At 41.0% G+C, this 27,561-nt stretch overlaps 1 protein-coding gene across 1 annotated transcript in view; it reads left to right on the forward strand.

The window, feature by feature from the left end:
- MRPS9 (mitochondrial ribosomal protein S9) overlaps positions 1 to 27,561 on the forward strand; it is a 116,887-nt gene that overhangs the window by 56,806 nt on the left and 32,520 nt on the right. The window contains exon 5 of the mRNA XM_075850347.1: positions 17,407 to 17,486. Coding sequence (XP_075706462.1) covers positions 17,407 to 17,486 — 80 coding nt within the window. The remainder of the gene's footprint in view (positions 1 to 17,406; positions 17,487 to 27,561) is intronic.

Consider the following 27,561-nt stretch of genomic DNA (forward strand, 5'->3'; position numbering starts at 1 on the left):
ACTACTAGATTACATCATATTAGGCATATGCGTATATAAGACTATGGTAAATAATAGTAGCCATCGTGAAATTCCAAGGGGGGGCAGGAATGGGGATCCAGCATCAATAGAACAATAGATCCTCAATTCCCACCACACATAGAGAGCTAAATTCAACTCCCATCAATATAGAAGATTGCAGAAATTGAAAATTATGTTCATTCCTTTGATATTATTTATCCAATTGATTGATCATTCCATATTGGGAATAAAATTGCTCATAATCTTACCACTAAAACAGATTATAGTTATATGGAAAATATGGTATCCAGATAAAAGGCATATTAGGATTTTACTATCAGGTTTCCAAAAATAAAAACCAGAGAGTATGTATATTAAATCCAAAAGTTTCACAACCAATTTTCCTAGATCATTCTCCAGGGATGACATAATAAAGGTCCCATTCTTTAATCTAATATTCTTTTATCAGAGATTGTTTATATCCAACACTAGCTAACTCGAAGATACTAAGAGTTGAGGGAAATATAGGACAGTCTATTAGACCCCAACTGTTCAAAGAAACATGTTAAATTTAATTTCATTATTTAGTCCCCTGGGATTCAAAGTTCTTAGTGTATAAATCCACATAGTTTCCTTCTGGAGGAGTATTCGGTTGAGATCACCTCCCCTTCTATCTTGGAATAATTGATAAATCCCCATGAACTTTAGGCCAGTTGGTGATTGGGCATGGTATGTTTTAAAATGTGCGGCTAGAGGATTAACCATTTCACCCTTGGTGATATCTCTAATATGTTCGCTGATGCGAACATGTAATTCTCGTTTCGTTTTCCCTATGTATTGTTTCCCACATGGGCAAATAATGGAGTAAACGACCATGGTTGAGCGCCAATTGATGAAATTATAGACTTTAAATTCCCTCTTGTGTTCACTATCCAGAAAAGTGTCTGATTTTAAAACGTACTTACAACATTTACAAGAGCCACACATAAACATTCCTTTTGGACGTTTCTGTAGCCATTTCTCATTACTTGGGGTCCTTCTCTTAAACTCAGAACTCACCAACAAATTCCTCAGAGTGGGGGCCTTTCTTGGAACCATACTCGGTACATTCCCAACTATTGAGTTAATTCTTTTGTCCAAAGTTAAATGTGGCCAGTTTTTAATCATCAGATTCCGAAGTATGTTCCAATGGGACCCATACCTTGAAATGAATCTGACTCTATTGTCACTGTTATCTTTTTTACCTCTCTTGAGAATTTCCTCTCTATTCTGCCTAGATGCCCTATTGTATCCTTTCTTAATCATTTTCTTGGGGTAACCCCTATCTTCAAAGCGAGATGATAGATCTTGTGCTTCGCTTTTGAAGTCCCTGAAGTCAGTACAATTACGGCGAATTCGAAGAAATTCGCTTATCGGGATCCCCTTAATTTGAGAGGGAAAGTGATGGCTACTTGCTGCCAAAAGGGTATTACCTGATGTTGGTTTCCGATATGTAGTCGTTTTTAATTTATTTCCTTCCCTATGAATATTAAGATCTAAAAAGCTAATGTGATCTTCACTATAAGAGAAGGTCAGAAGAATATTTAGTTCATTGGAGTTTAAATCCCCAATAAAACTTTCAAGTAAGTCCAAAGGTCCCTTCCAACACAAAAGGACATCGTCCATATATCTAAGCCAAGCGGATGCGCATTTTCTGAAGAGAGGATGAGGGTATACTATGAACTCTTCCCACCAGCCCAAGTGCAAACAGGCATACGATGGTGCACAAGAGGATCCCATGGCCGTTCCACGAATCTGACGATAGAATTTGCCATCAAAAGAGAAGCAGTTATAATTCAAAACGAATTCCAACATTTCAATAATAAATTCATTTTGATGGGCCCAGTCTCCTCCTCTCCTCTCCAGAAAATGCGCAGCCGCCTTAAGGCCAACATCATGTGGGATGGAGGTATACAATGACTCCACATCCAATCCCACCAGGATGAAGTCTTCCTCAAGATTCAAATTGTCAATTTTATTTAAAAGATCCCCCGTATCCAATACAAAAGATGGAAGTGTACGGACAAAAGGTTTCAATTTTTCGTCTATGTATTTACCAAGATGATCTGTTGGGCCATCACACCCCGAAATGATGGGTCTACCCGGGGGTGTGTTCCTATTTTTGTGCACCTTAGGAAGCACATATATCGTGGGCATACGGGGTTCTCTTACCTCTAAAAATTGAAACTCATTTTTGTTAATTAAGCCCTCATCCAATGCAAAAGTCAGTTTTCTATTTAAGGTTCCCATTATATTATCAAGTGGGTTATCATTCAAAAGGGAATATGTATCCGTTTCCAATTGTCTTTTAATCTCACCGACATAGTCCTCCTCTCTGAGGAGGACAACATTTCCACCCTTATCACTGGGCTTAATTATAATATTCTCAATGTTTTGCAATTCTTTTAGGGCTTTTCGTTCCCTTTCAGTTAGGTTGTCCTCACACAGAAAGGAGGACCAGTCGATGACACTTATATCTCTAAGCATGGCCTCCAAAAATGCATGTGTGTATCTGTTAGAATGTATGCTTGGCATGGTACTACTTTTTTTCCGCAAGCCCGTATACTCTGGGATGATATCCGTAAAGTCCTCTCCAGGATTATCTATATTCTCCAATATGTTACCTTCCCTCCATAATTCATTTAGATCCGCTAAAGTATTTAGATCAGACGTTTCCAAATTAGGGATCATTTCAAATTCAATTATTTCTCTCTGTGACTCTGACAACTCATTCTCATTTTGAATATTCCTCTCATTTTTTTCCCCATGCCAAAGTCTCAAGAGAATCTTTCTAAGAAAGAGGTGAAGATCTTTACATATTTCAAATTCCTTTCCAGGGGTAACTGGTGAGAAACCCAATCCACGGTTTAATAGGGATATATGGTGTATTGATAGGGGGAAATCGGTTAGATTGATTATATTATTCAGATTATTGTCTATCTTCCCCTGCGTTGTCTTGTATTGGGTCCTCCTTTTTTCTCTACTATTCTTTCCTCTCCGAATTTCCCTCTGTTTCGGTCCCCTAAAAAAGAAACCTTGGATTGTGATTCCTCAATTCTAATGTGTTTCCCCATCTCATTATCACTAGATGGGTCACTTGTAGTTTCCCCATCTGTTGACATAAAAGTATTTCTTCTCACCCGTACTCTATTCCTATTCTGTCTTTCTCTATTTTTTGCAAAGGAGAAAATTTGTTTCTGTTCAAAATCAAAAGTATCCCTTTGGAATTTTCTCCTTTTTCGTACTGATATTTCACGAAGTTCCATTTCCACCTCTTTTTTGAGACTATTATTTAATTTTTCAAATTCCTGATCCTTGCAAAATATATCTAATTTTTTAACACTCTCCTCAATTTCCACATTGAGCGAACTAAGCATATTTTTCTCCTCTTCTATCAACAAGTCCATCAAATTCCTTGAGTGTCTCAAGCACTCCTCATCCCATTTTTCCAAAAATACTTCGCTTTTGAAATGTGATGCTGGTGTTGTACGTCTACGTAAACCTCTTGGGACAATTTTGGACAGCCTATATGCCTCTAAGCTCTGAATATCCCACTTGCGTCTCAGATGGCTCAAAATAAGTCTCCGATGATTTTTAAATAAACCATATATATCTCCTCCAATATCCTCTGCACTTCTATTCCTTTCACAATTCAGAAGTGCAGCAATCTGTGCATCAACCTCGAAGTCTAGACAATAAGCCATACTCGAGACACACCACTGATACCCTCACAGTTCAAGAAAGAAAATACTTTCCCTTTAGAAGGTATATAAACAAAAACAGGAAGGAAAAACACCCTCCAAAATTTTATATAAAGAAAAAAAGGAAGTGGTTATTGCAAACCATACCTAAAGAACCCAAAGTTGCAATATAATATAGCACGGTGCCATTCCTGATATAAGTTAATAAAAAAAGAAAAAAAGAAAAAGATCCAGAAATATAGCTAAGCACTCTTGGGTTCAATAAGAATAAATAATTATTTTATTTTTTGATTCCAGATAATACTGGTAAAGTTAATTTTATACAAAAAAAACCATTTAAAAAGAGAATTCTCCTGGCCAGGAAAAAGAACATACAATAAACCTTCAAAACATAAGTGATATTGCCTGATGGATATATAGCATGATGTATATGTGTTACACGATTTTACAAAAAGATTTCCAAATGGAAAACCGCTGGACTGTGTTCACACTTGCGGTTTTCAAACATGTATGTAATTTGTATCACAATATTGCCAAAATACCTATTTGAAGTAGCTGGTAATGAAATTAATAACGAGATTTTCTTCATATGCATGTAAAATGACTTGACTCTCAAAATAGAAAAATAGCCTCACGAATTAAAGAAATGTGGTTATAAGCGTGCTTTTTTCTCTCATCAAGTGGATCGATAGTTCCAATTCAAATCTAATGGTGATAGGAAGTCTTTTCACAGACCCTTGGGTCAATGTATAGCCCTCAGGCAGTTGGACTTTGAAGTAAGATATAAACTTATATGGGTTTTTACCTTCACCTCCGACATCCAGTAAGTGCCGGGAAGACCATGCAGGGAGGTAGTTAACTCCGGTGTAAGGAATGGCAGATCTCCTCAAGAGGGAAGTTCGCCTGTGTGGCCACACATTTGATTTCAAAGCATCCACATCTCCACCATTGCTTCCCTTGGAGCTTTCCCCTATTGATCCATGCAGGCAATAACCGCTGTACTCACGGAGGTAGGGGCCCAGCAATGCAGGATCGCACACTGATATTTCAGGTGAATTGAAGGCACTCCAAAAGGAACGGACCCAACTGGACAGGATCGCACGCCGGCAGCCAGGTAGGTAATTATTCCAACGTATGTTCCTTTCCACGTGTGATCTTCAACACTGGACAGGTATTCTCTGGGCAGGGTTAGGACGTCACTACCCGCCCCATTGATTAGAACAGCTGACGCGTTTCATCCCTGGACGGGATTTCTTCAGAGCAGTTTGACAAGTGCTGCCAAACACACTATATTTATAATGTCCCAAATTCATTCATTGGTTCCATAATAAAAAACATAATGTTTCACACGAAGATATTATGGATATTATATATTTAAATCTTACATGAGATGCCGCAATGATATATATCTCTCAATTTAAATAGCAGGCAAAAATATTTTTATATTCAAACAGACAATTAGAATATCCAGAAAATCAAATTCATAGATATATTCAGTATTTATCCGGGGGAGGGCAATCAATGGTGTGTCTCTACTTGGTCAGAATAAGATCAATATTGAATTTTACATAGTAATACAATTACTGCCTGAATTTTATTATTAATATTAATTCTTCCGAATCTGATGATTAAAAACTGGCCACATTTAACTTTGGACAAAAGAATTAACTCAATAGTTGGGAATGTACCGAGTATGGTTCCAAGAAAGGCCCCCACTCTGAGGAATTTGTTGGTGAGTTCTGAGTTTAAGAGAAGGACCCCAAGTAATGAGAAATGGCTACAGAAACGTCCAAAAGGAATGTTTATGTGTGGCTCTTGTAAATGTTGTAAGTACGTTTTAAAATCAGACACTTTTCTGGATAGTGAACACAAGAGGGAATTTAAAGTCTATAATTTCATCAATTGCCGCTCAACCATGGTCGTTTACTCCATTATTTGCCCATGTGGGAAACAATACATAGGGAAAACGAAACGAGAATTACATGTTCGCATCAGCGAACATATTAGAGATATCACCAAGGGTGAAATGGTTAATCCTCTAGCCGCACATTTTAAAACATACCATGCCCAATCACCAACTGGCCTAAAGTTCATGGGGATTTATCAATTATTCCAAGATAGAAGGGGAGGTGATCTCAACCGAATACTCCTCCAGAAGGAAACTATGTGGATTTATACACTAAGAACTTTGAATCCCAGGGGACTAAATAATGAAATTAAATTTAACATGTTTCTTTGAACAGTTGGGGTCTAATAGACTGTCCTATATTTCCCTCAACTCTCAGTATCTTCGAGTTAGCTAGTGTTGGATATAAACAATCTCTGATAAAAGAATATTAGATTAAAGAATGGGACCTTTATTATGTCATCCCTGGAGAATGATCTAGGAAAATTGGTTGTGAAACTTTTGGATTTAATATACATACTCTCTGGTTTTTATTTTTGGAAACCTGATAGTAAAATCCTAATATGCCTTTTATCTGGATACCATATTTTCCATATAACTATAATCTGTTTTAGTGGTAAGATTATGAGCAATTTTATTCCCAATATGGAATGATCAATCAATTGGATAAATAATATCAAAGGAATGAACATAATTTTCAATTTCTGCAATCTTCTATATTGATGGGAGTTGAATTTAGCTCTCTATGTGTGGTGGGAATTGAGGATCTATTGTTCTATTGATGCTGGATCCCCATTCCTGCCCCCCCTTGGAATTTCACGATGGCTACTATTATTTACCATAGTCTTATATACGCATATGCCTAATATGATGTAATCTAGTAGTAAAATTATCAAACCAATATTGATTGTATTGAGATCGATTCTGCTTTGGGGGTGGTGGGGACCCGGGTCCTGATGCCTTAACAGGTAGTGGTTCTCCTTCCCTGCCTCCCCTGAAGTATTATCTGTATTTCATATGCTTATGTGTATGGTTGGATATATCCCATATAATATATTTTTAAAGAATTGAACAAATTTCATCTTGTGTCAAAATGATTTAAGGGGGGATCCCCTATTGAAGAAAAACTTGTTCCTCCATAAATCTACTACAAAGTCTAGATAGTAGTAGTTATCCGTATTTACGGAAGAATTAATATTAATAATAAAATTCAGGCAGTAATTGTATTACTATGTAAAATTCAATATTGGTCTTATTCTGACCAAGTAGAGACACACCATTGATTGCCCTCCCCCGGATAAATACTGAATATATCTATGAATTTGATTTTCTGGATATTCTAATTGTCTGTTTGAATATAAAAATATTTTTGCCTGCTATTTAAATTGAGAGATATATATCATTGCGGCATCTCATGTAAGATTTAAATATATAATATCCATAATATCTTCGTGTGAAACATTATGTTTTTTATTATGGAACCAATGAATGAATTTGGGACATTATAAATATAGTGTGTTTGGCAGCACTTGTCAAACTGCTCTGAAGAAATCCCGTCCAGGGATGAAACGCGTCAGCTGTTCTAATCAATGGGGCGGGTAGTGACGTCCTAACCCTGCCCAGAGAATACCTGTCCAGTGTTGAAGATCACACGTGGAAAGGAACATACGTTGGAATAATTACCTACCTGGCTGCCGGCGTGCGATCCTGTCCAGTTGGGTCCGTTCCTTTTGGAGTGCCTTCAATTCACCTGAAATATCAGTGTGCGATCCTGCATTGCTGGGCCCCTACCTCCGTGAGTACAGCGGTTATTGCCTGCATGGATCAATAGGGGAAAGCGCCAAGGGAAGCAATGGTGGAGATGTGGATGCTTTGAAATCAAATGTGTGGCCACACAGGCGAACTTCCCTCTTGAGGAGATCTGCCATTCCTTACACCGGAGTTAACTACCTCCCTGCATGGTCTTCCCGGCACTTACTGGATGTCGGAGGTGAAGGTAAAAACCCATATAAGTTTATATCTTACTTCAAAGTCCAACTGCCTGAGGGCTATACATTGACCCAAGGGTCTGTGAAAAGACTTCCTATCACCATTAGATTTGAATTGGAACTATCGATCCACTTGATGAGAGAAAAAAGCACGCTTATAACCACATTTCTTTAATTCGTGAGGCTATTTTTCTATTTTGAGAGTCAAGTCATTTTACATGCATATGAAGAAAATCTCGTTATTAATTTCATTACCAGCTACTTCAAATAGGTATTTTGGCAATATTGTGATACAAATTACATACATGTTTGAAAACCGCAAGTGTGAACACAGTCCAGCGGTTTTCCATTTGGAAATCTTTTTGTAAAATCGTGTAACACATATACATCATGCTATATATCCATCAGGCAATATCACTTATGTTTTGAAGGTTTATTGTATGTTCTTTTTCCTGGCCAGGAGAATTCTCTTTTTAAATGGTTTTTTTTTGTATAAAATTAACTTTACCAGTATTATCTGGAATCAAAAAATAAAATAATTATTTATTCTTATTGAACCCAAGAGTGCTTAGCTATATTTCTGGATCTTTTTCTTTCTTTTTTTATTAACTTATATCAGGAATGGCACCGTGCTATATTATATTGCAACTTTGGGTTCTTTAGGTATGGTTTGCAATAACCACTTCCTTTTTTTCTTTATATAAAATTTTGGAGGGTGTTTTTCCTTCCTGTTTTTGTTTATATACCTTCTAAAGGGAAAGTATTTTCTTTCTTGAACTGTGAGGGTATCAGTGGTGTGTCTCGAGTATGGCTTATTGTCTAGACTTCGAGGTTGATGCACAGATTGCTGCACTTCTGAATTGTGAAAGGAATAGAAGTGCAGAGGATATTGGAGGAGATATATATGGTTTATTTAAAAATCATCGGAGACTTATTTTGAGCCATCTGAGACGCAAGTGGGATATTCAGAGCTTAGAGGCATATAGGCTGTCCAAAATTGTCCCAAGAGGTTTACGTAGACGTACAACACCAGCATCACATTTCAAAAGCGAAGTATTTTTGGAAAAATGGGATGAGGAGTGCTTGAGACACTCAAGGAATTTGATGGACTTGTTGATAGAAGAGGAGAAAAATATGCTTAGTTCGCTCAATGTGGAAATTGAGGAGAGTGTTAAAAAATTAGATATATTTTGCAAGGATCAGGAATTTGAAAAATTAAATAATAGTCTCAAAAAAGAGGTGGAAATGGAACTTCGTGAAATATCAGTACGAAAAAGGAGAAAATTCCAAAGGGATACTTTTGATTTTGAACAGAAACAAATTTTCTCCTTTGCAAAAAATAGAGAAAGACAGAATAGGAATAGAGTACGGGTGAGAAGAAATACTTTTATGTCAACAGATGGGGAAACTACAAGTGACCCATCTAGTGATAATGAGATGGGGAAACACATTAGAATTGAGGAATCACAATCCAAGGTTTCTTTTTTAGGGGACCGAAACAGAGGGAAATTCGGAGAGGAAAGAATAGTAGAGAAAAAAGGAGGACCCAATACAAGACAACGCAGGGGAAGATAGACAATAATCTGAATAATATAATCAATCTAACCGATTTCCCCCTATCAATACACCATATATCCCTATTAAACCGTGGATTGGGTTTCTCACCAGTTACCCCTGGAAAGGAATTTGAAATATGTAAAGATCTTCACCTCTTTCTTAGAAAGATTCTCTTGAGACTTTGGCATGGGGAAAAAAATGAGAGGAATATTCAAAATGAGAATGAGTTGTCAGAGTCACAGAGAGAAATAATTGAATTTGAAATGATCCCTAATTTGGAAACGTCTGATCTAAATACTTTAGCGGATCTAAATGAATTATGGAGGGAAGGTAACATATTGGAGAATATAGATAATCCTGGAGAGGACTTTACGGATATCATCCCAGAGTATACGGGCTTGCGGAAAAAAAGTAGTACCATGCCAAGCATACATTCTAACAGATACACACATGCATTTTTGGAGGCCATGCTTAGAGATATAAGTGTCATCGACTGGTCCTCCTTTCTGTGTGAGGACAACCTAACTGAAAGGGAACGAAAAGCCCTAAAAGAATTGCAAAACATTGAGAATATTATAATTAAGCCCAGTGATAAGGGTGGAAATGTTGTCCTCCTCAGAGAGGAGGACTATGTCGGTGAGATTAAAAGACAATTGGAAACGGATACATATTCCCTTTTGAATGATAACCCACTTGATAATATAATGGGAACCTTAAATAGAAAACTGACTTTTGCATTGGATGAGGGCTTAATTAACAAAAATGAGTTTCAATTTTTAGAGGTAAGAGAACCCCGTATGCCCACGATATATGTGCTTCCTAAGGTGCACAAAAATAGGAACACACCCCCGGGTAGACCCATCATTTCGGGGTGTGATGGCCCAACAGATCATCTTGGTAAATACATAGACGAAAAATTGAAACCTTTTGTCCGTACACTTCCATCTTTTGTATTGGATACGGGGGATCTTTTAAATAAAATTGACAATTTGAATCTTGAGGAAGACTTCATCCTGGTGGGATTGGATGTGGAGTCATTGTATACCTCCATCCCACATGATGTTGGCCTTAAGGCGGCTGCGCATTTTCTGGAGAGGAGAGGAGGAGACTGGGCCCATCAAAATGAATTTATTATTGAAATGTTGGAATTCGTTTTGAATTATAACTGCTTCTCTTTTGATGGCAAATTCTATCGTCAGATTCGTGGAACGGCCATGGGATCCTCTTGTGCACCATCGTATGCCTGTTTGCACTTGGGCTGGTGGGAAGAGTTCATAGTATACCCTCATCCTCTCTTCAGAAAATGCGCATCCGCTTGGCTTAGATATATGGACGATGTCCTTTTGTGTTGGAAGGGACCTTTGGACTTACTTGAAAGTTTTATTGGGGATTTAAACTCCAATGAACTAAATATTCTTCTGACCTTCTCTTATAGTGAAGATCACATTAGCTTTTTAGATCTTAATATTCATAGGGAAGGAAATAAATTAAAAACGACTACATATCGGAAACCAACATCAGGTAATACCCTTTTGGCAGCAAGTAGCCATCACTTTCCCTCTCAAATTAAGGGGATCCCGATAAGCGAATTTCTTCGAATTCGCCGTAATTGTACTGACTTCAGGGACTTCAAAAGCGAAGCACAAGATCTATCATCTCGCTTTGAAGATAGGGGTTACCCCAAGAAAATGATTAAGAAAGGATACAATAGGGCATCTAGGCAGAATAGAGAGGAAATTCTCAAGAGAGGTAAAAAAGATAACAGTGACAATAGAGTCAGATTCATTTCAAGGTATGGGTCCCATTGGAACATACTTCGGAATCTGATGATTAAAAACTGGCCACATTTAACTTTGGACAAAAGAATTAACTCAATAGTTGGGAATGTACCGAGTATGGTTCCAAGAAAGGCCCCCACTCTGAGGAATTTGTTGGTGAGTTCTGAGTTTAAGAGAAGGACCCCAAGTAATGAGAAATGGCTACAGAAACGTCCAAAAGGAATGTTTATGTGTGGCTCTTGTAAATGTTGTAAGTACGTTTTAAAATCAGACACTTTTCTGGATAGTGAACACAAGAGGGAATTTAAAGTCTATAATTTCATCAATTGGCGCTCAACCATGGTCGTTTACTCCATTATTTGCCCATGTGGGAAACAATACATAGGGAAAACGAAACGAGAATTACATGTTCGCATCAGCGAACATATTAGAGATATCACCAAGGGTGAAATGGTTAATCCTCTAGCCGCACATTTTAAAACATACCATGCCCAATCACCAACTGGCCTAAAGTTCATGGGGATTTATCAATTATTCCAAGATAGAAGGGGAGGTGATCTCAACCGAATACTCCTCCAGAAGGAAACTATGTGGATTTATACACTAAGAACTTTGAATCCCAGGGGACTAAATAATGAAATTAAATTTAACATGTTTCTTTGAACAGTTGGGGTCTAATAGACTGTCCTATATTTCCCTCAACTCTTAGTATCTTCGAGTTAGCTAGTGTTGGATATAAACAATCTCTGATAAAAGAATATTAGATTAAAGAATGGGACCTTTATTATGTCATCCCTGGAGAATGATCTAGGAAAATTGGTTGTGAAACTTTTGGATTTAATATACATACTCTCTGGTTTTTATTTTTGGAAACCTGATAGTAAAATCCTAATATGCCTTTTATCTGGATACCATATTTTCCATATAACTATAATCTGTTTTAGTGGTAAGATTATGAGCAATTTTATTCCCAATATGGAATGATCAATCAATTGGATAAATAATATCAAAGGAATGAACATAATTTTCAATTTCTGCAATCTTCTATATTGATGGGAGTTGAATTTAGCTCTCTATGTGTGGTGGGAATTGAGGATCTATTGTTCTATTGATGCTGGATCCCCATTCCTGCCCCCCCTTGGAATTTCACGATGGCTACTATTATTTACCATAGTCTTATATACGCATATGCCTAATATGATGTAATCTAGTAGTAAAATTATCAAACCAATATTGATTGTATTGAGATCGATTCTGCTTTGGGGGTGGTGGGGACCCGGGTCCTGATGCCTTAACAGGTAGTGGTTCTCCTTCCCTGCCTCCCCTGAAGTATTATCTGTATTTCATATGCTTATGTGTATGGTTGGATATATCCCATATAATATATTTTTAAAGAATTGAACAAATTTCATCTTGTGTCAAAATGATTTAAGGGGGGATCCCCTATTGAAGAAAAACTTGTTCCTCCATAAATCTACTACAAAGTCTAGATAGTAGTAGTTATCCGTATTTACGGAAGAATTAATATTAATAATAAAATTCAGGCAGTAATTGTATTACTATGTAAAATTCAATATTGGTCTTATTCTGACCAAGTAGAGACACACCATTGATTGCCCTCCCCCGGATAAATACTGAATATATCTATGAATTTGATTTTCTGGATATTCTAATTGTCTGTTTGAATATAAAAATATTTTTGCCTGCTATTTAAATTGAGAGATATATATCATTGCGGCATCTCATGTAAGATTTAAATATATAATATCCATAATATCTTCGTGTGAAACATTATGTTTTTTATTATGGAACCAATGAATGAATTTGGGACATTATAAATATAGTGTGTTTGGCAGCACTTGTCAAACTGCTCTGAAGAAATCCCGTCCAGGGATGAAACGCGTCAGCTGTTCTAATCAATGGGGCGGGTAGTGACGTCCTAACCCTGCCCAGAGAATACCTGTCCAGTGTTGAAGATCACACGTGGAAAGGAACATACGTTGGAATAATTACCTACCTGGCTGCCGGCGTGCGATCCTGTCCAGTTGGGTCCGTTCCTTTTGGAGTGCCTTCAATTCACCTGAAATATCAGTGTGCGATCCTGCATTGCTGGGCCCCTACCTCCGTGAGTACAGCGGTTATTGCCTGCATGGATCAATAGGGGAAAGCGCCAAGGGAAGCAATGGTGGAGATGTGGATGCTTTGAAATCAAATGTGTGGCCACACAGGCGAACTTCCCTCTTGAGGAGATCTGCCATTCCTTACACCGGAGTTAACTACCTCCCTGCATGGTCTTCCCGGCACTTACTGGATGTCGGAGGTGAAGGTAAAAACCCATATAAGTTTATATCTTACTTCAAAGTCCAACTGCCTGAGGGCTATACATTGACCCAAGGGTCTGTGAAAAGACTTCCTATCACCATTAGATTTGAATTGGAACTATCGATCCACTTGATGAGAGAAAAAAGCACGCTTATAACCACATTTCTTTAATTCGTGAGGCTATTTTTCTATTTTGAGAGTCAAGTCATTTTACATGCATATGAAGAAAATCTCGTTATTAATTTCATTACCAGCTACTTCAAATAGGTATTTTGGCAATATTGTGATACAAATTACATACATGTTTGAAAACCGCAAGTGTGAACACAGTCCAGCGGTTTTCCATTTGGAAATCTTTTTGTAAAATCGTGTAACACATATACATCATGCTATATATCCATCAGGCAATATCACTTATGTTTTGAAGGTTTATTGTATGTTCTTTTTCCTGGCCAGGAGAATTCTCTTTTTAAATGTTTTTTTTTGTATAAAATTAACTTTACCAGTATTATCTGGAATCAAAAAATAAAATAATTATTTATTCTTATTGAACCCAAGAGTGCTTAGCTATATTTCTGGATCTTTTTCTTTTTTTCTTTTTTTATTAACTTATATCAGGAATGGCACCGTGCTATATTATATTGCAACTTTGGGTTCTTTAGGTATGGTTTGCAATAACCACTTCCTTTTTTTCTTTATGTACATTGTGAAGTATCCCATCCTATATAGATATATATTTTAAATTGATAATTATAACCAAAAAACAAAACATAGTTACATAGTAATGTTTAAAAAAAGTCAGTACATCTAATCCAGGGGTCTCAAGCACGCGGGCCGCATGCGGCCCCTGGGGCTGTCATCTGCGGCCCGCGGGACACAGAGCCGCTAGTATCGGCTCTGCTCCGAGACTTTGGAATTCCCTGACATCGCTGTCCACATATGAACAGCGATGTCTGGTCTTCCCCAGAGCCGGAGTCCCGTGCAGAGCGCTAGCATAGACTCTGCTCCGGGACTCTGTGGAATTCCCTGACCTTTCTGTCCATATACGGACAGTGTGTCAGGGTCTTCCCCAGAGCAGAGTGCCGGGCAGAGCGCTAGTATCGGCTCTGCTCCAGGAATCTGGAATTCCCTGACATCGCTGTCCATATATGGACAGTGTGTCAGGGTTTTCCCCAGAGCGGAGTCCCGGGCAGAGCGCTAGTATAGGCTCTGCTCCGTAACTCTGTGGAATTCCCTGACATCACTGTCCATATGTGGGTGGACAGTGTGTCAGGGTCTTCCCCCAGAGCGGAGACCCAGGCAGAGCGCTAGTATCGTCTCTGCTCCAGGACTCACTCTGTGGAATTTCCTGACATCGGTGTCCATGTTTGGACACACGATGTCTGGGGCTTCCCCAGAGCCGGAGTCCCGGGCAGAGCGCTAGTATAGGCTCTGCTCGGGGACTCTGGGGAAGCCTCTGACATCGCTGTCCATACATTGACAATGATGTCAGGGGCTTCCCCAGAGCAGGAGTCCCAGTGATGTCAGGAGCACAGCTGGCGTCCCAGGAAGAGCCTACTAGCGCTCTGCCCGGGACTCCAACTCTGGGGTTGCCCCTGACATCTCCATATATGTACGATGGCAGCATCTGCGGAGGCCACGGTGGCAGCATCTGGGGAGGCCACGGTGGCAGCATCTGGGGAGGCCACGGTGGCAGCATCTGGGGAGGCCACGGTGGCAGCATCTGGGGAGGCCACGGTGGCAGCATCTGGGGAGGCCACGGTGGCAGCATCTGCGGAGGCCACGGTGGCAGCATCTGCGGAGGCCACGGTGGCAGCATCTGCGAGTGTGTTTCATTATCTACAGAGGGAACTGTGGCATCTAGGGGTGTGTTTCATTATCTACAGAGGGAACTGTGGCATTATCTAGGGGTGTGTTTCATTATCTACAGAGGGAACTGTGGCATTATCTAGGGGTGTGTTTCATTATCCACAGAGGGCACTGCAGCAGCATCCACAGAGGGCATTGCGGCAGCATCCACAGAGGGCACTGCGGCAGCATCCACAGAGGGCACTGCGGCAGCATCCACAGAGGGCACTGCGGCACTATCTAAAAAGGGGCTGCCCAATCTTGACGTGTCTGCCAAACGCTGCCAACTGAGCCTCCGGACTGCATTTAGCGACACTTAAACTGAAAAACTGGATTTTAAATAAGCAAATGGAGAAATATCTCAAATTTTAAACCTAGCGGTATTATTATAGTAATGTAGTGTTGTTATTATTATAGTAATATAGTGGTATAGTAGATCAAATAACGAATTGATTAACAATAATTTTGTATAGTATCAAATTTGAAAGTAATTCGGCCCGACCACTTCACATTTTTTCTATATGTGGCCCACTTACCCTGCCGAGTTTGAGACCCCTGATCTAATCCATCCAGTAAGGCTATGTGCACATCAATTTTTTGGACTACATTTAACATGTAAGCCGGGAAAAGCTCCCAACTTTCACACCTTAAAAGTAGGCTGTGACAAATGCCTTAACAGTGGAATCCGTCACCACAGAGTTTAAAGGGGTATTCCAGTTACAAGTTACCCCCTATCCGTAGGGTAAGGGGTAACTTGCTGATCGGTGGATGTCCGGCAGATGGGACCCCCACCGTTTACGTGAACAAGGGTCCCGTACCCCTCGTTTGAACCGAGCGGCAGGTCTCACACGCACTGCCGCTCCATTCATTCTCTATGGAAGCGCCGGAGATAGGCGAGTACAGCGTTCGGCTTTTTCCGGCGCTGCCATAGAGAATGAATGGAGCGGCAGTGCGCATGAGCGACCTGCCGCTCGGTTCAAACGAGGGGTACGGGACCCCTGTTCTCGTAAATGGTGGGGTCCCATCTGTCGGACACCCACCGATCGGCAAGTTACCCCTTACCCTATGGATAGGGGGTAATTTGTTGTAACTGGAATACCCCTTACCTCCGCAGCCATTTTTCGGATTTTCACTTTTGTTTTTTCCTCTCCACCTTCCAAAAGCCGTAACATTTTTATTTTTCCATCAATATTGCCGTATGAGGGCTTGTTTTTTTTTGTGGGACGAGTTGTAGATTTTCACAGCACCATTTATTGTACCATATAATGTAGTGGGAAGCGAGAAAAAATATATATATGTGTGGTGGAATAGGGAAAAAAACAGCGATTCCTCAATCTTTTGCCCGTTTTTGTTTTTACGGCGTCCACCGTGCGGTAAAAACGGCTTGTTAACTTTATTCTGCGAGACAATACGATTACAGCGATACCAAATTTATATAGTTTTTTTTTAATGTTTTACTACTTTTACAAGGAAATTGTTTGTTAAAAATAAAGTTGAAGTTTTGTCGCCATATTCTGAGAGCCATAACTTTATTTTTCCGCCGATTTATCGGTATGAGGGCTTATTTTTTGCGGGGCGAGCTGTAGTTTGTATCATTTTGGGCTACATCAGACTTTTTGATCACTTTATATTTAATTTTTTGTAGGAGATGAAGTGACCAGAAAACAGCAATTCTGTTTTCCATTTTTTACGGAGTTCACCTTGCGGACTAAATAATGATATATTGTAATAGTTCAGACTTCTACGGGCGCGTCGATACCGGTTATGTTGGCTTTTTATTTCTTTTTTACATTCTGCTTGAGGGAAAATCGGAAAAGGTTTTTTTTAAACTTTTTTTTATTTTTTTTATTTATTTTTAAAAACTTTGCTTTACAGTTTACAGGACTTCAACCAGCGATCGTTAGATCGCTTGCACAATATACTGCAATAATGTATTGCAGTATATCGTGATTCTTGACAGTCTCCTATGAAGCCCTGCTGGAGGCAGCGCTTCGTAGGAGTAGAAAGATGGCGGACTTGGGGGGCCTTCATCAGGCCCCCTGCATGCCAACCAACGGCAGTAGATGTGGTCAGTTCATTGAGCTTTGCGTATGGAACATTTAGGACCCCTTCATATAATGTTGGTAACCCACCATTTCACTTCAGCTTACATACCATTGTTTTGGTAAAATAATTTAAAACTATGATATCGTTTGGATGTAAACATGGCAAACTACTTAACACCCCTGTTTAGTAAATGCCCTCAAAATGCTCTTTGTTCCCAACAGCAATTCAGTGGGGAGAAGACAAGCGTCCGTTCCACTTTCTATTTTACACTGGCAAGCAAGCATTTTACTCGTTACTGCACGTGAGTATATTCTGGTGTATGATAAATTGTGTGAACTGCAAGACAAAGCATTAAATGACACCAGGGACACCATCACATAGACTCTGGGCCTTCCCTTGTTATTTCCAAGACAATGAATAAATACCTTATTGGGACAGGGTTCATGGTGATATTGGCCAGAGAATTATTATCACTTTCCTCTACGTAATCATTATTCAGTGTACTAGGCGGCATGTGCTAGCTATGTGTTTGAGCTCAGACAGGTATAGCATACATTGAATATAGAATTATTACCGGAGTATTAGGTTCTTCATGTTGTACAATCCATTCACTAATATATTATGTGGCCGATTCATCAACCTATTTGTGACCCGCTATGTTTTTTGCTATGCCAGTTCATCAGCTGGGCGTCTATAAGAGCATTTGACCTGCTCATACAGTTAAGATTTGTTCCATTTTTGGAGACCTGGCTGGTTTGCTGGTGGATTCATGTAGGTGATGTGATAAGTATTCTCTCCCATCTTTATGCAGCCTATAAGGATATAAACTAATAACCCTCCCAATCCCGTAGCTCTCGTACTAGAGGTTGGGAGAGGGGCAAAGCATACGTACAACAATTACATCCCACAAGGAGATTTTCTAAAATGTTGGAACAATTCAGTGCATTGATCAGTCTCAGAATTTTGATCTCCATCTTTCTAAATCTATTTTGAAGGCAATGATGTTATTGTACATTGGAAGAAACCATATTATATATGAATACATACAATGTAAGCTTTGACTTGCCTAAATATTGCACACACAATGATTTTGATTAAGGGCTCACAGGTGTATTAGGGCTCTGTACAACCCCTCAGATTCACAGAGCCATAACGGCACTCATAGACTTCTATGAGGCCCTAATGTACTTTCGTATGCCACCATTTTTATATGGGGAGTGGACACACAAGTTTTTTTTCTGTTGGCTTCTGTATGAATCTGAAAGAAAAATCATTGTCCCATACCCATTCAGATGCTGTTCTCAAGTGTTTGAATGGAGTGGTGACAGAAATATTAGAGTACTGTGCTGGGTTGTTTCCAACAGCTCCATCGATAATGAATGGAGTGGCAGGGCGCATGGGTGACCACCACTCCACTCAAACTTCTCACTGTGGTCGTGTGTGGGTCCCAGAGGTTGAGCTCCCAGCGATCAGACATTTTATTACCTATCCCGTGGATAGGTGATAAATGCCGTTCTGTTAGCTCTCCTGACTTGTCTGTTTTAGTAAATAATTGTATTCCCCATGAAATAACAATTCTGGAGCATCTTTTCTTAGAGGAACGGCACAACGTAGGATTCTGTTATTCCTTCTAGAAATTTATGAATTTATTGATAACTGGATGTTATAAGTTGGGGCTGTCCGTACACAGTCCGACATTCCTCTGTATTTTGATAACAATAAATAAATTTTAACTGCTTTTGGCCATTTAAATGCGTATTACTATCTCAGACTTTTATGACATTTCCATAGAATATGACATAAATGTCTGATAGATTCTAGGACCCACACTTATCTCAATATCCGGGGTCCCCCTGATCCTGTCCCCGTTTGGTGAGCTGGCCGCCACATTCAGGCCGGAGACTAAGTGGCAAGGCAACCGACATTGCGGAAACAGCTGAGCTACGCTGGTTTTCAAACTGCCATAGCGGTGAATGGGAGTTACGGAAACCGCATAGCAGAATGAGCTTGGCTGTTTCCGTTCCTTGGGAGTTACAGAATCAGCGTAGCTCAGAGAGTTCTGCTTTTTCTGCAACCCCGACCACCTCTACACCTATTCCCTGGCTGATGCGGCGGCCATCTCACCAGGCGGGGGCAGGGTCGGGGGGGACCCCCTCCCGATCTTGAGATAGGTGCTGGGCCCATTGTGGAAACCGGCATCTATCAGACATTTATGGCGAATCCTATGAATATGCCATAAATGCCTAAGATGGGAATAACCCTGAAATCCACTCTGTCCTATATAATGAAGACTTTATTCAGATTGAAATGGAAGTATAACAGATCCCATTAACGTTAAAGTGGTACATTGGGATTTCATTATTTATTGATTTTTTTAAACTAGGTAGAATGACTACACTATTCTGACCGCCAAAAGCTGTGGAAAACCTGACAGAACTACGGCCGACTGGTGGAATTTGAATCAATAGCTACAGACAGTTGTACGACAGTCTCTACCTGTTTGGCTCCATAGGTATACTGTAGCACACCGTTAACAGCGGACTGTAGTGTGCTCAAAAGACAAACCTGAGAATTTTATTTCCTCACGGCTGCCCTTCACAATCTAGGTTCACGTGAAAAGGCGTCAGCCTAGCCTAAGGCCCCTTAGTGACGAACGTGAAAAGGCGTATTGTTGGTCACGAAGGGGTTAATATTAATTACCCCCATCATGTACCTCACACATTAACCCAATATTGTCCATTATGACTGTGAGGAACGTGATGGGGTTAATTACTATTAACGTGAGGCACATGCAGGTTCAAAATTCATCACACCTCGCGCCTCATCAGAAAATGGAAGAACTTTTTTTATTATTATTGTTGGCAAAGTATCGTTTTGGTAGCGAGTATCGCAATACTACACAAAGTATTAGTATCAAAGCCCAAATTCTGGTATCGTGACAACCCTATGCTGTATATAGTGTGTTCATGGAGAATGTTTTTACATAAACAGACTACTGTTGGGAGAAATTCATTATCTAAATGTTGGGCTTAGCTTTACAGAAAAATATTTCATATGTAGCAAAACATTGCTATTTACTGTACAGGTCTTCCCTTTGATCAACTTGTATAAACTTTAATTGTCATAATTTTTACAATTTAATCTAAATTGTTTAAATTTAGACACAAAGGACCACTGGGGGTTAATGTTTTTTTTTTTTTCTTTCTTGAATTTTGTACAAAAATTGCTTCGTGTTTACCCCGTCTTTTTAGCATTACAAGCTAAATTAGATTTTGTAGGTAAAGGAAGTTGAAATGAGAATGCGGAGGATTAATTTTTTTTTCTTATCGTTGTCCTTTGCGAACTTTGCTGAAGTCATTTTTAAAGTTGTGAACTGGCTCATATCTGGTGCTGGTTTCTATTATTCTTGCGGACTTCCTTTATTATACTAAGCATCTCTCTGCTTCTATTATGAATAATATAGTGTTCTGCAGATTTTAGTTTTTATTTATTTTCTCTATTTCTTTTTCTGATGCTGAAAATGCTATAGAGAGCAAATGGTTAAACAGGTGCTATTCAACAAAAATGTAGGCACATGACTATGATACACTAGCCACCTCTGATGTGTTTTAGCCATGTCATACATGGAAAATAATTTGTCATGGGCATTTTACATATAATTATGTCCTTAGATGTGTGGTATATATGAGCTTGTATTAGGTCGGTACCTTTTCCCTTACCAGACACACAAATGTGTGTATAATATGTATTTTAATATAAGTTCTGTTGTTCTCGTTGACCTTGAGCAAATGAGTTTTTGTGCCCTGGCAGAAATGAAAGGGGTGATAAATGCAGAGTGTGCCTTTGCTGAGTAATGGAGCCGCAGCACACTTTCCACAGAGGTTTTCTCTCCTGCTCAGCCTCCGGCAGCCGCAGGACCCCTGCTGTTCATTTAAATAGGTATGTCAAATCTGCCTGGAGATGCCGCCGGTTTGATCTGTGGTAATATTTGTGAAGGTTCCATATGGACTTGAGCCCCCCGCAGTGCTAAGAAATAATGTACAACGCTTCATGGTGCAGACGCAAATTTCCTCTGAAAAAGGATGCAGTGCTGCGTTTTAGCTGTCGGAGTGGATGATGGAGAGGACGCGCTAGGCCTGTCAACTCGTTACACGGATGGGTTGCACGCAGCGAGGCTGTGGAAAATCTGTGCCTTTTAACTTTTCTACTTAATCACGGTTGTAGCATTGCCTTTAGACTGTATGCTACATTAATTCTCTTCCTGCCTTCCGCCTCTCATCCCAAGTTTCATAGGGAAAAAAAATAGAAAAAGTCTAGCATGCAGGTCTTGTCGAGGCCTTATCAAACAGCTGTCATCCCACAAGCCATTTGCATTTGTTTTGGCTGAAACAGAGCAACCCAAGGGCAAGATGTGTTTGTTGCATTCCATCATGATAAAGAAATTACACATTTTGGAATGGATAAAGCTTTTATTTGTAGTGCTTGTACTTTAGAACCATTTAACCCTAACAACTCGAAGTATAATGTCATATACGCTACTGTAAGCTTTAAAGTACCTCAGCCATTTAGCCTTCTAGAATTAGTGATCCCAGATCATGGCTTCAATCAAAGCACCTTTTTTTTTCCTTTTTTATTTTTTTTTTTTTCAAAGTAACATTTTTATTTAATTTTTACAGAAAGGAAAAAATGCAGAAGACATTGCGCATAGGCGCCACATTACAACAAGTAACTTGAGTAAATGTAAAAATACACTATAATGAGGCTCAGATGTACTTTTCAATATAACAAAAAAAAAAAAAACAAAAACAGAGCATATCAGTCGTACTGTACCAGAAATAGGAATGGGCATACAAGCGTATGTTTACGCTATTTGCCCAAACAATAAGGAGGAAGGGGTAGAAAGGACAGAAAGGGGGTAGAAAGGAAGGAGAGAAAAAGACCCAACTGTCTGGCCCCGCAAATATCAGCTCCAAATTGAAAGGGTAAGAACTAGCTCTCTGTCCTAGTAACCATCTTCTTAATCTGTACCCCACAGATGTTGAAAGGAGCTATTGCTACAGAATTCAAACCAGGGAGCCCATGTCCTCTGGAACTTGACGTGGGAGTGGAGCTCAAGATGCGATAACTCCTCCATTCTCGCCAACTGGGCGCCTTTCCTAAGCCAATGATTTATAGGTGGCATAGTCTCAGTCTTCCAGTATAACGGGATTATGGCTTTGGCCGCTGCGAAGAGATGTAGCCATAGTTCCCTATGCGCCCCCCTGGGGAAAGTTGGCCACAAATTAAGAAATACTGCTCGAGGGGAAATGGCAATAGAGGACTGAGTTATGGTGTTGAGGACATTCTCTATCTCTGACCAGAAGGGAGAGATTATCTCGCATTCCCACCACAAATGTAAATATGTACCTGGGGCTTTATGACATCTCCAACAATCCGGGGAAATCTCGTTACACATTTTATGCAGTGCCCCGGGGGTCTTGTACCACCTAGAGGTCAGTTTGTATGAGGACTCTTGCAGTTTAATACATCTCGAGGTCCCAAGGGAGTTCCGAAAAACTGCTCTGGTATCCTCCTCAGACAAGGTAGTGTTAAGTTCCAACTCCCAAGCTTTAAGGAAAGAAGGTTGTACAGATGAGTTCATCTTAAGGAGATTATTATAATATAACGTAATCAATTTTTTAGGAGTTCGCCGGAGGAGAAGGGTTGTTTCCAGCCAGGATATAAGGCGTTCAATCGGACCCTGTCTAAGCGCTCTCAGGTAACTCCTTTTGAGGTGCATGAACGTGAGGAAATTAACAGACGAGAAACCTGGTTGAGACCTCAATTCGTTGAGAGTAGGAACCGCCCCATCAATCAATATGGAGTCATATGTGCTGCTGGAAGCTCTCCCAGGCAATGAAGAACAGTCCCAAAATCTCTCAGTCTGCGATCGCACAATGTCACGAACCGTCATCAAAGGCGACGGTATTTGGTGTAGAGATTTCATCTTCCCACTTTTCATCCATGTCTGATATGCTGCAGTGGTAAGGGAGTTGTGGGACAGATACAAAGCTGCATTACGTTTATCCAACCACACAAGGGAGGTGAGGGACAAACCTATAGAGGCCTCCTCCACGGGAACCCCAAGCCTAATAGATGTACTGTCAAACCATTCAGTTATCCTGGCTAATTGTATGGCGTGGTAGTAGGATTCAATATCTGGGAGTCCTATCCCCCCCAAACGTTTGGGGCGAATAAGGGTGTGAAAAGCTATTCTGGGTTTAGTGTTATTCCAAATGTATTTAGAGAACACCTGCTTAATGGAAACAAAAAAGGCTCTAGGGAGGGGGATCGGGAGAGTCTGAAAAAGATAGAGGAGTTTCGGGAGGATAATCATTTTTAGCAAATTGGTTCTACCTATCCAGGATATGTACGGGATACGCCATGACAGGATAGTGGCCTTAATCTCAGAAAGCAGTGGTGTGTAATTGCAGTGATACCAGTGGTCCGGTGAGGGAGTTAGATTAATACCCAGATATTTTATACTATCCGTTCGCAGTGTGAAGGGGGAGCTAAGCTTTAGAGACTTTAATAGAGCCGGCGTACAGGAAACACATAGTCCTTCTGATTTGCTAGCATTAATTTTAAAATTGGATAGGTCCCCAAATCGGGTAAACAACTCCTGAAGTCTGGGTAGGGCTGTGGAGGGATTTGTGATAAAAACCAACAAATCATCCGCGAACGCGGCTGTGCAGTGCACTCTGTCTCCAATCGAGACCCCTGACAGGAGCGGTTCCTGACGCAGACTCTGAATCAAAGTCTCAATAGTGAGGATGAAAAGGAGGGGGGAGAGAGGACACCCCTGTCTCGTACCATTCTTGATCTGGATAGGGTTGGAGAGATGACCATTTATTCTAACTTTAGCTTGTGGGGACGCATATAAAGCTAATATTTTGTGGATAAAAGTTTGTGGGAATCCGAAATGGGAGAGCGCCTTTACCATAAAAATCCAGTCCACCCGGTCAAAGGCTTTCTCTGCATCCGTTGATAGCAGGACCAAAGGGATATTTCTTGCCCTGGTGTACTGGATCAAATGGAGAACTCGCGTAGTGTTATGTTTACCCTCCCGTCCCTTAACAAACCCTGTCTGCTCTGGGTCAATCAGGAACTGGAGTAAAGATTGCATCCTATTGGCTATGAGTTTGGCATATAATTTACCCTCTTTTGGTATTACCGAAATATGCGCTTCAAGTGCTGAGGGAGAGAGATGCTGAGAAGCGTTGAGTGAATTACATACCCTGAGAAAGAATGGTAGCAAGACCCCTCCAAATTGTTTATAGTAGGAGGCCGGGAAACCATCAGGGCCAGGGGACTTACTAGATGGCATGCTGGAGAGTGCCTCTTGGAGTTCTTGGAGTGTAAAGGGAGCTTCTAGTCGGTTTTTTTGCGGCGTAGTTAAGGATCGAAGAGAGATGGAATCTAGGAAAGAGTCAATTAGCTTACTTCTGTCTGCAAGTTCCCCAGGAGTCTCCCCAGAGCGTAGGTCATACAGTGCTTGATAGAAGGAGCAAAACTCAGCTGCAATGTCATTGGTGTCCTCAAGTACAGTTCCCGATGGGGTCCTGATTTTGGGGATATAATTCTGTTGTCTTCTCTTTTTAGCTAAAAAGGCCATGAGTTTGCTCCCCTTATCTCCATGCATGTAGTGTTTGTGCAAAGCATAAGTATATGCCTTTGCTGTGCGCAGATTCAAACATTGCTTGAGTTTTTCTCTGGATAAAATAAGCGAGGGGAGAACTCCCTGGGCCGCGGACCGCTTATGCTGGCTTTCAAGATCAGATATTTGGGAGAGAAGGTCGTCAATCTCCCTGTTTCTCTCTCTCTTCACGAAGGAACCCATGCTAATGAGTATTCCCCTGATCACTGGCTTATGTGCTTCCCAGATAGTGCTAGCAGAGACATCTTGCGTATCATTTTCCACAAAGTAAGACTTCAGGGCCATCTCGACCCTCTGCTTATTGAGTGGCGAATAGAGGAGAGTTTCGTTAAGTCTCCAATTGTATTGCCTAGGTTTAAGAGTGTGTATGTTGACGAACATGGACATAGGGGCATGATCTGACAGGAGAATGTTACCTATAGAGGGTGAATCCACTAACGGGAGCTGACTGTCCGAGATAAACAGGTAATCTAGTCTTTGGTAGGAGTGGTGAGGGTGGGAGTAGAAAGTGTAGTCTCTAGCTGTGGGGTGAAAGGATCTCCACACATCTAGCAATCTTAAAGATGTGAGGAGTCTGCGGATTTTCCGCAGAGCTGGGTAGCTATGGACTGAGGTTCCCGTGGAAGAATCCAACAAGGGTTCAAGTGCAATGTTGAAATCCCCTCCCAGAAGCGTCAGACCCTCAGAGAACTGAGAAAACTTTTCTAGGGTCTCAGACAGCCACGCTATCTGGCCCAAGTTCGGAGCGTATATGTTACCAATAGTCATCATAGTGTTCGCCACTTTGCCTTTTAAAAAGAGAAAGCGACCCGTATCATCTGCAATCTGGGAGACAAATTCAAAGGGGATGTCAGACCTCATTGCTATACTAACCCCATTACGTTTGCCACTATCATTGCATGAATGAAACCAAGTAGTGTAGAGTGATTTTGGGAGATTCGGGACTTTACCTTTCAAAAAGTGGGTTTCCTGGAGCAGCAGAACAGACGAGTCCATTTTCTTAAGGGAGTGTAGGACCTGAGAGCGCTTAGAGGGGGAGTTGAATCCCTTGACGTTCCATGTCGTAATCTGTATACGCGACATGGAGGTACCAGTACGGAGAGAGAGAAAGAGATGTTAGGGGAAAAATAAATAAAAAAAATACCGAAAAGAGAACACAAAGAAATGAACTGTTATCAACTTTTGCAGTTAAGATGTGTGCACTGATCAACAGTGCGGTAGTAGTCAGCCAAACACTGACTAGTAGAGAGGCGTGGCGGCGATGAGAGGAGCGAACGAGTGAGTGAAAGAGTGCACCCGTGAACCCCTGTCACCCCGGCCCCAAATAATTAACGTTTAGGCAAGCATAAACTAGGCAAATTTAAAGCACGGCTATTAATCCACCTAAGGAGATAAAGTTAAGACAACTAACCCGTACTCGAGCATATCATTAGACAGATGTAAAAAATATGCACATGAGATAGAGAAAAAAAAAAAAGGACATATTCCTAAGCAGGTCCGCCATGTTATTACGGAGGGTTATTTGCTGGTCTCTTCTTAGACGGACGAGGTCTGGGATTCTGCCAGACCTCCGGCCTAGGCAAGGATGGGAGAGAAGCAACATCTGTATAAGGCTGCCAGAAGGGGATGGTGGCATGGTCCAGGTCCAATGGAGAGCAAGCAGTTTCTAGATCTTCCACCGAACGGACAATAAACAATCGTCCTTGGTAGTGATAGGAGAGTCCAAACGGGAAAAGCCACTTATATGGTATTTTTAGGGATCGAAGTCGGTCCGTGACCACCCCCAGAGACCTACGTTTGGATAGGGTAGTCGGGGAAATATCTTGATAGAAAGACAATTTATGTCCCTCAAACCGAAGGTCAGGCATGTCGCGTGTCTTGCGTAGCACCGCTTCTTTAATAGGAAAGGACAATAGCTTGCACACAATATCCCTCGGTTGTTCCCCTTCCTTGGGTTTCGGGCGTAGAGCCCTGTGAGCTCTCTCAATTTGTATGTCCGGAGGGGAATCTGGGCTGAGAACAAATTCCAGAATTTTCTCATCCAGTTCAGGGGACCAAGCAGTCGTCCAGTGTAGTGGGGCCGCTGAAATCTAGTCCGGGGATCTGGTGCTCTAACTAGGCCGCCGGTCTTGTGCAGCACAAATGGGCTCGGGGGGACAACGGCTGGTGTGGAAGCTGGGTTCCGTGAAGGGGCCTTTCCTCCTACCTGGTTTCTGGCAGGGGTTGGGCGCGTCTCCGCGTGTGCCGCCGGGGCCTGCCGCTCCAAAATCTAGGCCGAGGGTAGAGGCCTTTGTCCCGTGCGCACTGCTTCGACCTTCCCTCGGATTCCCGGATGATTGTAGCCGCCGGGGGAGAGGTGATGGGGAGTGGGGCCCGGGTCTGCCACTCACCAGGTATTCCTACGCTGCAGCTGTGAACAGCGGTTCGCCGTTCCAAACTCAAGGGCGGGGATGGCGCCTCCGGCTAGGCCGTCTTGCTCCCACTGTCCAAAGTCGTCCACCCGAGGTGTCAGTCTGTTCCTCTCGATGTGGGGAGCACGACTAGACAAGAGCTATCGCCGTCAGGTGTGTTGGGAGAGCGGATGGAGGCTGATGGTATCAAGCTTTCCGGAGCTCCTGCACGGCACGTCCGCTCTCTCCAACGTCGAAACCACGCCCCCCCTTTCCTTTTTTATTTTGAT

The sequence above is a fragment of the Rhinoderma darwinii genome, chromosome 2 (genome assembly GCF_050947455.1).
Source record: "Rhinoderma darwinii isolate aRhiDar2 chromosome 2, aRhiDar2.hap1, whole genome shotgun sequence".
Classification (NCBI taxonomy): Eukaryota; Metazoa; Chordata; class Amphibia; order Anura; family Rhinodermatidae; genus Rhinoderma; species Rhinoderma darwinii.